The 13,893-nt window shown below is 45.3% G+C and overlaps 1 protein-coding gene across 1 annotated transcript in view; it reads left to right on the top strand.

The window, feature by feature from the left end:
* Positions 1-13,893, top strand: part of LOC132399990 (double-strand-break repair protein rad21 homolog) — a 126,630-nt gene that overhangs the window by 57,774 nt on the left and 54,963 nt on the right. The window contains exon 11 of the mRNA XM_059981007.1: positions 8,881-9,026. Coding sequence (XP_059836990.1) covers positions 8,881-9,026 — 146 coding nt within the window. The remainder of the gene's footprint in view (positions 1-8,880; positions 9,027-13,893) is intronic.

Here is a 13,893-nt window from a genome sequence, read left to right as displayed (position 1 = left end):
TTACGCACCTAACATTGTGCAGAGCAAATTTGCACCTTTTCATCTGGATTTTGCAAAAGTTTCTCTTTGTTCTGCGATACATAATCTTAAGATGTGTTACTGTATCTTCTGATTTATTAGAAACAGAAAAATTGCAAAAGCAGAAATCTCTTCAGACGTTCAAAGGTTCATTTATTATCAAAGTATAATATCAACCTCTGAAATTCTTCTCCAGATAGTCACAAAACCAAGAAGGAAAAGAATGCAGCTTGATCATCAGCCCTCAAATCCCTCCTTCCTGCACAAAAAAATGAACAAAAGCAGAACAGGCACATGGACCCCCAAATCTCCACCGCACACAAAAAAAAATTAGAAAGATTGAATGAAATACAAAGAATATAAAGAAACTGTAAGACTGGAAAAAAAGTCCACAATCCAAATTTATGTCCAAAATGCAGAAAACCTGGGTAACATTCTCCTGGCTCAGTGGCAGGCTCTCACATCTCCAGCAGCAGATCGATTCCATCAGTGATCAAAAGGCAGTCTCCCTTCTCTGGTAGCAGAGCAATCGTACTAGCGATCAAGTGGCAGTCTCCCCTCTGTGGCAGCAGAGCGATCCTAGCAGCGATGAAAAGGCAGCCAGCAGTGCTCACCTTCCGCATTCACCTTGTATTTCCATCTGCCTCATTGCTTTAATTGATGAACAACGGAAGCTCTAATCAGAGAAATGCTGTTGAACACTGGCTCATGCGTTGTCTGCAAGCTTCTCGCCATGAGGTTCGTGCATGATACCTCTGTCTCCTGGAATTCTCTAAGGAACTGCAGAGTGCTAGAATACCCAAACGATCTCCAAACTTCAAATCACAGGCTTCAATTTCTGAATCACATTCAAGATGAAAAACAAATGTAAAAGACATAAAAGAAATGAAATTTATGGTTTCACAGTCTATCCAGAAGAATTTGACAGGATAGCATTGTACGCAGGCACCATCTTGACCGGAATCAACTCTTGATCATGGTTACTGTGCAGAACAAATTATTTGAGAACAATTTTATAAGATGCCAGTAACTTGATCATTTCTAAATAACTACTAGCCAACAAATCTCTAGAACTCTGCCATTCCGTTCTAGGTGTGATAGAGTAAGTCTCTCTTGTCACCGCTTCATCTCTGAAAGATTGTGATGGAACCTTGTAAGCCTATGAAACACTTCATGTCATCAGGATGCCCAAGGCCATAGCATAAAATATAAATGTTTCATATATTTTTGAGGGCAGTACTTGGGGCAGTACTAAGTCATTCTGCTGCAAACTGGGTGTTACTTTCATTCTTTTTTTTATCTAGTTCATAGACAGATAAACTTCAAATGGTTCTTTACCCATCCCTGTGCTGTGACTCCATTGCCAGCCAGGATTCAGCCTGATTTTTTACCTACATACTATCCCTTCATTCAAAAATACACTGAAGAAAAAAACTGCACATGCTAGGATCTGAAATAACAAACTAAAAATGCTGGAAATATGGGTCAAGTAGCAGCAGTGGAGGGAGAAAGTGTTACATTCTTTCTTCAAAATTAGGAAAAATACAACATATTCTAACTTGGTAGATACAAGACGGATAGAGAAGTTGCTGCTGTTCTGAAATTATTCAGTTCATTATTGGGTCCTCAAGGTTATCACTTGTCTACTTGGAAAATGGGCTACTGATCTTCAAGCTTGGAATGGGCTTCATTGGAAGAGTACAAGACGTCAAAGTCAGAGAAGTCACAGTGCAAGTGTAATGGAGAATTAACATGGTGGGCAACTAGAAGCATAGGGTCTCCCCAGTAGGCTTAATAGAGATGTTTTGAAAAGTGGTTGGCCAGTCTGACTTGGTACGTCCTGTATGAGGGAAACAAATTATGAAAGCTGAATGCAGTAGTTTTAATTTGCAAATGAATTCTGGCATGCACATTTTTGGTTTTGACTACAGTTGACACTGCCTTTTAGATGCTGCTCTTTGACCAACCTAAACGGGGGCACAGTGGTTACCAGCTCTTTGTTCTAAGTTCAAAAACACAAGCTAATATGATAGAATTTTAATTTGGATCCTTAGTTTATCAGTATGTACCTTTAAGTTTGTAGCTCACTAACATTACTCTATTGGCAATGTTAATGGATCTTAAGTGAGTGAGTTTGATGAATGCCTAAGAGGTGGCTTTTTAGAGCAGTTTGTCATTGAGCCTACCAGGGATCAGCTATACTGGATTGGGTGTTGTGTAATGAACCAGAGGCAATTAGATAGCTTAAGGCATAAGAGCCCTTAGGGACCAGTGATTACAGTATGACTGAGTTCAATTTGAAATGTGATAGGGAGAAAGTAAAGTCCAATGTAGCAATATTTCAGTGGACTAAGAGAGAGCAGCTGTATGAGAGAGGAGTTGGCCAAAGTAAATTGCAAGGAACTGCTGACAGGGATGTCAGCAGAGCAGCAATGGCATACGTTTCAGGGAAAAATTAGGAAGGTGCAAGACATGTGTATTCCAAAAATGAAGAAGTACTCAAATGGTAAAATAGTACAACTGTGGCTGATGAGGGAAGTCAAAGCTGTTGTAAAAGCAAAAGCGAGGGCAAACAACAAAACAAAAATTAGTGGGAAGATAGAGGATTGGGAAATTTTTAAAAACCTATAGAGAGCAAATAAAAATCATTAGAAGGGAAGAAATGAAATATGAAAGCAATCTAGCAAATAATATCAAAGTGGATGGTAAAAGTTCCTTCAAGTATGTTAAAAATAAAAGAGAAATGAGAGTGGATATAGGACCGCTAGAAAATGAGGCAGGAGAAATAATAACAGGGACAAGGAGATGGCTGATGAAATAAATGAGTGTTTTGCATCAGACTTCACTGTGGAAGACACTAGCAGTATGCCTGATGTTGTGTGTGAAAGAAGAGAAGTGGGAGCAGTTACTATTACAAATGAGAAGCTGCTCAAAAAGCTGAAAGAGCTAATGGTACATGAGAATCAGAATCAGGTTTATTATCACCGGCATGTGACATGAAATTTGTTAACTTAGCAGCAACAGTTCAATACAATACAGAGAGAAAAAAATAATAAATAAAATAAAAATAATAATAAATAAACAGGTATATTGAATATTTTTTTTAAATGTGCAAAATCAGAAATACTGTATATTAAAAAAAGTGAGGTAGAGTCCAAAGATTCAATGTCCATTTAGGAATCATGGCGGAGGGGAAGAAACTGCGTGTGTTACCTCCTTCCTGATGGTAACAGTGAGAAAAGGTCATGCCCTGGGTACTGGAGATCCTTAGTAATGGACACTGCCTTTCTGAGACCCCACTCCCTGAAGATGTCCTGCGTACTTTGTAGGCTAGTACCCAAGATGGAGCTGACTAGATTTACAACCTTCTGCAGTTTCTTTCAGTCCTGTGCAGTAGCCTCCGTACCAGACAGTGATGCAGCCTGCCAGAATGCTCTCCATGGTACAACTAAAGAAGTTTTTGAGTGTATTCGTTGACATGCCAAATCTCTTCAACCTCTTAGTCGCTGTCTTGCCTTCTTTATAACTACATCGATATGTTGGGATCCGGTTAGATCTTCAGAGATCTTGAAACCCAGGAACTTGAAGCTGCTTGCTCTCTCCACTTCTGATCCCTCTGTGAGGATTGGTATATGTTCCTTCGTCTTACCCTTCCTGAAGTCCACAATCAGCGCTTTCGTCTTACTGATGTCGAGTGCCAGGTTTTGCTGCGGCACCACTCCACTAGTTGGCATATCTCACTCCTGTATACCCTCGCGTCACCACCTGAGATTCTATCAACAATGGTTGTATCGTCAGCAAGTTTATAGATGGTTTTTGAGCTATTCTTAGCCACACGATCATGTATATATAGAGAGAGAAAGAGCAGAGGGCTAAGCACACACCACTGAGACGCACAGGTGTTGATCGTCAGTGAGGAGGATATGTTATCACCAATCCACACATATTGTGATCTTTTGGTTAGGAAGTTGAGGATCCAATTGCAGAGGGAAGTACTGCAACTTTGGTAAACTGCTTCCAAAATGACTCCTGAGAACTCCCATTGTGGGTAAAATGTATGGTACTTTACTGCTAGATATTCTAGGTCTGGTGAGCGAAATTGGGACAGCACTGATATATTTGTGCACCAATAAGAGTTGATCATGAGGAATACTCCTCCACCTCTGCTTTTGAGAGACTATAGATCTATTATGGCAGTATATAGTAAAACCGTCGATCTGGATTGCTGCATCCAGTACGGAAGGAAGGGGTTAACCAGGATTCAGTGAAACAAAGGACACGCAGTTCTAATGTCCCTCTGATTCAGCACCCTAGCTCTGAGATCATCGATTTTAATTCACCAGAGACTGCATGTTCGCCAGCAAGATAGTCGGTATAGGTAATTTAAAACCCTATTTCCTTAAACGCACTTGTAACCCAGTTCTACACCCGTGCTTCCTCGGAAGCACCTCGGAAGGTGTGCTCTGTAGGCACTTCCGACCACAATCGGTGTTGTTTCTGTCAGTTTTAAGCAGCGATAGTTCGTTTAAACGCATTAAGACATCTTTTTTGACTGTACTGACCTTGGAAGCAGTTGTGCTTTTTAGCTGTATCAGGCTGAAAGTCACCCGGACCAGATGAACTGCACCCTAGGGTTCTGAAAGAGGTAACATTAGAGATTGTGATGGCATTAGAAATGATCTTTCAAAAATCATTGGATTCTAACATGGTTCCAGAGGACTGGAAAATTGCAAATATCACTTCACTCTAAGAAAGGAGGAAGGTAGCAGAAAAGAAGATGTTAGAGTCAATTGTTGAGGTGATGGAGTACTTAGTGACGCAGGACAAGATGGTACAAACTTAGCATGGTTTCCTTCAGGGAAAATCCTGCCTGATGAATCTTGGAATTCTTTGAGGAGATTACAAGTAGGATAAATAAAGGGGATGGAGTGGATGTTGTATATTTGGACTTTCAGAAGGATTTTGACCAGGTGCCACGCATGAGGCTGCTTACTAAGTTAAGAGCCCATGGTATTACAGGTAAGTTACTAACATGGTTAGAGCATTAATTGATTGGTAGGACGCAGTGAATGGGAATAAAAGGATCCTTTTCTGGTTGGCTGCCAGTGACTAGTGGTGTTCTGCAAGGGTTGTGTTAGGACCACTTTTCATGCTGTATTTATAAATAATTTAGTTGATGGAATAGATGGCTTTGTTGCCAAGTTTGCAGATGATACAAAGATTAGTGGAGGGGCAGGTAGTGTTGAGGAAACTGGTAGGATACAGAAAGACTTAGATTAGGAAAATGGGCAAGAAAGTGGCAAATGAATTACAATGTTGGAAAACGCATGGTCATGCTGTTTTGTAGTAGAAATAAATGTCTGGACTATTTTCTAAACGGAGAAAATCCAAAAATCTGAGATGCAAAGGGACTTGGGAATCCTTGTGCAGAACAACCTGAAGGTTAGCTTGCTGGTTGAGTCGGTGGTGAGGAAAGCAAATGCCATGTTAGCATTCATTTCAAGAGGTCTAGAATACAAGAGCAAGGATGTGATGCTGAAGCTTTATAAGGCACAGTTGAGGCCTAACCTTGAGTATTTTGTACAGTTTTGGGCTCCTCATCTTAGAAGAAACACACTGGCATTGGAGAGGGTCCAGAGGAGGTTCACAAGGATGATTCTGGGAATGAAAGGGTTATTATACAAGGAACACTTGTTGGCTCTTGGTCTGTACTCAGAATTCAGTAGGAGAGATCTCATTGAAACCTTTTGAATGTTGAAAGGCTTAGACAGAATAGATGTGGAAAGGATGTTTCCCATGGTGGCAGAGTCTAGGACAAGAGGGACAGCCTCGGGATAAAGGGGCACCCTTTCAAAACAGAGATGCAGAGAAATTTCTTTAGCCAAAGGGTGGTGAATCTGTAGAATTTTTTGCCACATGCACATGGGTGTATTTAAGGCAGAGATTGATAGGTTCTTGATTGGACAAGGCATCAAAGGTTATGGGGAGAAGGCCAGGAACTGAGGTTGAGGAGGAAAAGAAAGGATCAGCCATGATTGAATGTTGGAGCAGGCTCGATGGGCCAGATGGCCTAATTCTGCTCCTATGTCTTATTATGATTCAACAACAGAAAATAAGTGTTTTCAGTTGAAAAATATATGCTGCTGTAAAATTTTGTATAAAATAATTATATTACTTTTAAAAATGAAAATACAAAGCCAGCTCGGACTTCCGGTTGGCAGCCAAATGGAGTAGTCACAGAGAACGTGCGTTCTGTCCTACTTTCTATTTTCACACTCCTCCTTCCCCTTTTCGCATATCAAACTGTTGGACGTTTTTGCTCTTCCCCTTGCCTGTGACTTTACTCACTCCACAATGACCTCAAAGAGTATTAAATCTGGGAAAAAAGAGGCAGTTGGCCTGACAGTAGAGGCGTTTGACCGTGTGGAATGAAATTACCTCTGTGCTGTTTTAGAAAAATTTGATTTTGGACCAAGTTTCATCACATGGATTAAACTGTTACATTCATGTCCCACTGCCTCTGTTTTAATCAACTCTCATCAACCCCAGCCTTTCAATCTCAAATGTGGAACCCCCCCCATGGGTGCCCCTTAAGCCCATTACTTTTCAATCTGGCCATAGAGCCACTAGAGATTGCATTCTGCAGTTGTGCGAATCTGACAGGGATTTGGAGGGAGGGAGTTGAGCACAAAGTCTCCCTTTATGCTGACGAGTTTTTACTTTTTATATCAAACCCGATCACCTCCTTACCCCACAAGTTCTCACTCCTTAACAAATTTAGCCTGTTTTCAGGATATAAACTTAATTTACAAAAGAGCAAACTTTTTCCAATAAATGGAGAAGCACAAGCGTCAAAGTTCCATAACCTTCCTTTTAAGGTAGTGAATAACCGATTTACTTACCTTGGCGACACAGTAACAAGGAATTATAAGCGTCTTTTTGGAGAAAATTTCACCAATTTGTTAAATCATACAAAACAGAGCCCAGCACAGTGGTCACCGCTGTCCATGTCCCTGATGGGCCGAATTAATGTTGTCAAAATGAGCATCCTTCCTAAATTCTTATACCATTTTCAATCCATACCAATTTTCATTCCTAAAGTCTTCTTTGACTTGCTAGACTCAGTCATATCATCCTACTTATGGAAGGGCAAGCATCCCCAACTGAATGAAGTCCATCTTCAAAAACCTATAAGTGTTGGGGGCATGGCTGTGCCCAATTTCCACTTACATTACTGGTAGCTAACATACGCTGACTCATCTTTTATTCTCATTTCCACAACCAATCTGACTGCCCACTATGGGTGGCAATGGACCCGAATTCCATTAAGAATTCCTCTATTTCCGCACTTCTTGGATCCACAGCCCTTTTTCTTACACCTAAACGAATTGTTAAATCTTGTTATCAGGCACACGCTGAGACTATGGGCTCAGTTCAGAAAGTATAGTGGTCTTTATGGCTTCTCTCTTTCAAGTCCTATTCTACATAATCACCTCTTCCAGCCTTCTATACATAATCCAACATTTCAAGACTGGTATAGAAAGGGCATCAGGCGCTATAAGATCTTCCTATAGACAACTTCCTATAGACATCATTTGAACAATTGTCTGCAAAAAAAAAACCAACACTCATTTCTTCAGATATTTGCAAATTAGACATTTTGTCAGCCCTTTGTTGTCAAACTTCCCTGAAGCACCCGACACAAACGTCATTGGTATGTTTCTCTGCATGAATCCATTGTGCAAAGGTCTAATATCTACTATTTGTGACAAGCTAGTGGTTCTGAGGTGAGCCCCACTTGATAAAATTAAAACTGCCTGGGAGCAAGATTTAAATTTTTCACTGTCAGATGATGTATGGGATTCAGTTCTCAAGTTAGTTAACTTATCCCCTTTATGTGCCCACCACTGCCTGTTACAGTTCAAGGTTGTACATGGGGCCCATATGTCTAAAACTAAATTATCTCGCATTTACCCAGATGTTATCCCTGCTGCAACAAATGCAAAAGGGGTGAGGTTTCCCTTATTCACATGTACTGGACATGCCCTAGCTTGGAGAAATACTGGAAAGATGTTTTCCAAACTCTATCCCAAATACTTAATTACAATTTGGAACCTAATCTTTTGATTGCTGTTTTCAGCACCTTCGGAGAGGGGGACACGCACTAAGTCCGACCAAACGTCGCATACTGTCTTGCCTCTCTTTTGATTAGGCATGCAGTCTTGCTTGGGTGGAGGGATGCTGCCCGGCCCACCCATGCTCAGTGGCTTACGGACATCATGTCCAGTCTATGCCTTGAGAAAATCCATTACTCAACTCTCAATTTGGACATTAAGTTCCAAAAGGTGTGGGGACTCTTGAATATTTTCAGAATTCCCAGCCAAACTAAAGGTCCATCCCTTCTTCCTTTCCTCTGCACATAACTCCCTGACTTTCAGCATTCTCCGGTAAAATTCTACAAACTCAGACGTGTAAACATACAATAGTTTATGTGTTAGGAAAACACACCTTCTCTAGACCAATGCAGCTCTGGGGATAAAGGTTCTGTTTAACCTTTTTTTGCTAATGCATTGATGGCTTGGGGATGGGAATTGGGAGGGGTAGGTCAGGGCAGGGAGACAACCAAAGCATGATTGTACTATGGGTGCATCTCTTTCATAAATGTGAATTGTACATTTGTTACTTCTATTATGTACTGCACAAACCTCCTTTGTACTATGCTTTCTTGATTTATAAAACCAATAAAAATATTGCTGAGAAAAAAAATTATATAAAGCCAACTCAAGCAAATTCTGGCTGAAGTATCTGCAAATGAGTTCTTTTTCTTTCTTTTATCTGCATATATTTTCGGATTTGATAAAGATTTGCGTAATGTGGAGGAACCTTGTGATTTGCAAGATTCTCTAATAACTGAATCCAGAAGAAGTAGCATTGGTCACAGACCGGTATCTGTCCAGAAAGTGTGCAAAGACCATGACAGTTTATCTGAAAAAGAGATCTATGATTTGGTAAGTGCCTGTAACAGCAGTTATTTCATTCTGGATTAATAATGACATAACGCTTAATATAAGTTATCTTTTTATAACTTCATAGTGTGAGAGTTGTGGATGCTTATATTATGGAAGCATCAGAATGGGCCTGCACAACAATCTCAAGGGGAAAAATTGAAACAGCAAATTAAGCATTTAGAAATAATCAAATTACTTGCAGAAAAAGACCAATGCATTGGCATTTTAATGCAGGTTTGAGGGAAAACAATTTTTTAAAATCATGACCATGAAATTCTTTGTAGCTAATCCCACTTCCCCTCTGATACCTAAACAAAGATGAAATTTAAAATCTTGTTTATACATATTTTTGTCATACTTCATGCAAATTGATGCCAACAGAGCAGAAGCAGTTCTCAGAACCTATCTCACAGGAAGATTAGAGTGTTGTACCTAGAAATTTAAAAGAGTAGTATTGTAGTGGTGTGCTACACACAGTGCTGAAATAATGACATGGAGTTGGTGAGCTGCAGTTGCAAAAGAGATTTATCCAAACCTCGCGGCCTCGCTTTAAAGCCTTCCTGTTCCTGCCCTCCCCGGGCGGGATTGCTGTAGGGGGTGCATGTTCACAGTCCCATCCCACGCGCGGGCTTTTCCTCTTGCTGGTGACGAAGGCTTGGTGCCCTCTGGGACCTGCCTCAATGCCGGCGCACGCCGCTTTGTGAGCTGGTTCGAGTGCACTGGGAAGTGGGTCGCCACATAACCCCCCCCCCCTCTAGAACCGGCGATACACCCCCCAATGTCCACAGTCTGGGTCGGACTCTGTTTGGGAGGTCTGCCTCTGCGCTGCGGTGCCTGAATCTCGACCGGCTGTGCCAAGTCCACATGGGCTGGTTTGAGTCGGTCCACCGTGAAAACCTCCTCTTTCCCCTCAATTTCCAGCACGAATGTGGACCTGCTGTTTCTGATCACCGTAAACGACCCTTCGTAGGGCCGCTGCAGTGGTGCCCGATGTCCACCCTGTCGTACAAAAACGAACTTACAGTTTTGCAGGTCTTTGGGTACGCAGGTTGGGTTCTGCCCATGCTGTGAAGTGGGTATTGGGGGCCAGGTTACCGAGCCTCTCACATAGTCTGTCCAGGACTGCTGTGGGTTCTTCCTCTTGCCCCCTTGGGGCTGGTATGAACTCTACTGGGACGACCAGGGGTGTGCCGTACACCAACTCGGCCGACCCAGTTAGGCCCTTTGAGTCGGGCCATGAGAGCTGACTTCAGGTGATGGTGGAAACGCTCCACTAGTCCGTTTGACTGTGGGTGGTAGGCCCCCAAAAGGCTGGACATAGCTGACCACAGGCTGGAGGCGAACTGGGTGCCTCTGTCGGAGGTAATGTGGGCCAGTACCCCAAAGCCAGAAACCCAGGTGGCAATCAGTGCCCGGGTGCAAGATTCGGAGGTGGTGTCGGTGAGCGGGACCGCCTCTGGCCATCTCGTGAACCAGTCCACGATAGTCAGGAGGTGCTGCGCTCCTCGCGACACTCGCAGGGGGGCCACGATATCCACGTGAATGTGGTCGAAATGCCGGTGGGTGGGGTGGAACTGCTGCGGCAGAGCTTTGGTGTGCCACTGCACCTTGGCTGTTTGGCAGTGCATGCACGTTTTGGCCCATTCACTGACCTGCTTGCGAAGTCCGTGCCAAACGAACCTGTTGGCTACCATCTGGACGGTTGTCCTGATGGAGGGGTGCGCTAAGTTGTGAATGGAGTTGAAAACGCGCCGCCACCGGGCTGCTGGAACGACGGGGCGGGGTTGGCCGGTGGTGACGTCACAGAGTAGGGTCTTCTCACCCGGGCCTACGGGGAGGTCCTGGAGCCGCAAACTGGAGACTGCAGTCCTGTAACTAGGGATCTCCTCGACTGCCTGCTGCGCCTCCACCAGTGCTTCATAGTCTACCCCCGGGACAGGGCTTGGATGTTAGGGCGGGAGAGGGCATTCGCCACGACATTGTCCTTTCCTGAGACATGCCAGACATCCGTCGTGTATTCGGAGATGTAGGACAGATGTCGCTGCTGGCGGGACAACCAGGGGTCGGATGCTTTTGTGAACGCAAAGGTAAGCGGTTTGTGGTCCGTGAATGCGGTGAAGGGCCTACCTTCTAAGAAGTACCTGAAATGCCGGATTGCCAGGTATAGCGCCAGCATTTCCTGGTTGAAAGCACTGTATTTGAGCTCGGGTGGTTGTAGGTGTTTGCTGAAAAACATCAGGGGTTGCCAGCGACCCTCGATGAGTTGTTCCAGCACTCCACCGACTGCCGTGTTAGATGCGTCCACTGTGAGGGCGGTAGGGACGTCTGTTCTGGGGTGCACTAGCATCGTGGCGTTTGCCAAGGCTTCTTTGGTTTTAATGAAAGCGGCAGTGGACTCCTCGTCCCAGGTAATATCCTTGCCCTTACCCAACATCGGGGTGAACAGGGGGCACATGATTCGGGCAGCTGAAGGGGGGAAGTGGTGGTAGAAATTCACGATACCCACGAATTCCTGAAGGCCTTTGATTGTGTTGGGTCGGGGGAAATGGCGGACCGCATCTACCTTGGCGGGCAGAGGGGTTGCCCCGTCTTTAGTAATCCTGTGGCCCAGGAAGTCGATGGTGTCAAGCCTGAACTGGCATTTGGCTGGGTTGATTGTCAGGCCGTATTCACTGAGTCAGGCGAAGAGTTGACGGAGGTGGGACAGATGCTCCTGACGACTGCTGCTGGCTATGAGGATGTCGTCCAAATAGATGAAAGTGAAGTCCAGGTCGTGTCCCACCACGTCCATTAACCGCTGAAATGTCTGTGCGGCATTCTTTAGGCCGAACGGCACCCGGACGAGGTCGACCTTGGAGAAGATCCGTGCGCCGTGCAGGTTCACTGCAAAGTCCTGAATGTGCGGCACAGGGTAGCGGTCCGGTATTGTAGCCTTCTTCAGCCTGTGGTAGTCGCCGCATGGTCTCCAGATCCCTGTTGCTTTGGGCCCCATGTGCAGGGGGGAGGCCCATGGGCTGTCGGACCGCCGTATGATCCCCAATTCCTCCATCCTCTTGAACTCCTCCTTTGCCAGTCGAAGCTTGTCCGGGGCAAGCCTTCGAGCACAGGCGTGGAGGGTGGTCCTTGTGTCGGGATGTGGTGCTGTATACCGTGTCTGGGCATGGCTGCCGTGAACTGCAGTGCCAGAACCAATGGGAAATCCGCCAGGATTCTGGTGAAGCCATTGTTGGACAGCGTGCTGGAGTCTAGGTGTGGGACCGGCAACTGGGCTTCACCCAGGGAGAACATTTGAAAGGTCTCGGCGTGGACCAGTCTCTTCCTTGGCAGGTTGACCAGTAGGCTGTGAGCCCGCAAAAAATCCACTCCCAGGAGTGGTTGGGCTACAGCAACCAGTGTGAAATCCCACGTGAACCGGCTGGAGCCGAACTGTAGCCGCACCGTATGGGTGCTGTAGGTCCTTACTGTGCTGCCATTCGCGGCCCTCAGGGTGGGACCGGGTTCTCTGTTGCGGTTGTTGTAACTCATCGGAGGTAAGACGCTGATCTCGGCTCCGGTGTCGACCAAAAAGTGGCGTCCTGACTGCTTGTCCCAGACATACAGGAGGCTATCCGGATGGCCAGCTGCCATAGCCATCAGCAGCGGCTGTCCCTGGCATTTCCCGGGAACTTGCAGGGCGGGCTACAGCGGCAGGCTTCTGCGCCCAACCGCTGGTAGTAGAAGCACCATTGTTCGTCAGTCTCCTCACCCCTGTGGGCTCTGCAGCCGGGCCTGGTCTGGTTTGCTGCTGGGTGCGTGGCCTGGTGATCTGTGCGATGGACACCCCACTCTCCTTCTTGGCTTTCCACAGCACGTCCGCCCGGGCTGCCACCTTCTGGGGGTCGCTGAAATCCACGTCAGACAAGCAGCAGGTGTATGTCCTCAGGCAGTTGCTCCAGGAATGCCTGCTCAAACATGAGGCAGGGCTTGTGATCTCTGGCCAGGGACAGCATCTTGTTCATCAAAGCCGACGGTGGCCTGTCCCCCAAACCATCCAGGTGCAGTAAGCGGGCAGCTCACTTGCGCCGTGGGAGTCCGAAAATCCTTACGAGCAAGGCTTTGAATTATGTGTATTTGCCGTCTGCTGGGGGCGATTGTATGAACTCCTCAACCTGGGCGGCTGTCTCCTGGTTGAGGGAGCTCACCACGTAGTAGTAATGCGTGGCATCTGAGGTTATCTGCGGAATGTGGAATTAGGCTTCTGCTTGCTGGAACCATAGGTGAGGTTACAATGTCCAGAAGCTTGGCAGTTTGAACAAAACTGCATGAACAGGTGCGACGTCGTTCATCTCTGGTCCAAATATCGTTAGGGCTGTTGGGGTCACCAGTTGTAGCGGTATGCTACACACAGCGCTGAAATAATGACATGGAGCCAGTGAGCTGCAGTTGCAAAAGAGATTTATTCAAACTTCACGGCCTTGCTTTAAAGCCTTCCTGTTCCCGCCCTCACCGGGCAGGAGTGCTGTAGGGAGTGCATAATTAACAGTCCCGTCCCGCGTGCGGGCTTTTCCCCTTGTTGGTGCCGAAGGCTTGGTGCCTTCTTTGGGACCTGCCTCAATGCCGGTGCATGCCACTTTGTGAGCCGGTTTGAGTGCACTGGGAAGTGGGTCGCCACAGTATCAACTTTATGAGGCATGAGATTCAAAACCAGTGTTTCCTGTTGCAAGTCTTGAATACATTGTGTGATTATCAATATTTGAGAAATTGTGCCCAATTCCTTCTGTAGCTTCGCATGCCAATGTTGGGCCAGATATTTGATAATGTATGGTACACCTGGAGAGAAGTCATGTATTGCAGAATACTCTTCAGAATCAGAATCAGGTTTATTATC

Source organism: Hypanus sabinus, chromosome 9 (assembly GCF_030144855.1).
Source record: "Hypanus sabinus isolate sHypSab1 chromosome 9, sHypSab1.hap1, whole genome shotgun sequence".
Taxonomy (NCBI): Eukaryota; Metazoa; Chordata; class Chondrichthyes; order Myliobatiformes; family Dasyatidae; genus Hypanus; species Hypanus sabinus.
The sequence above is the reverse complement of the archived record's forward strand: the minus strand, read 5'-3'. Positions and strand labels throughout refer to the sequence as shown.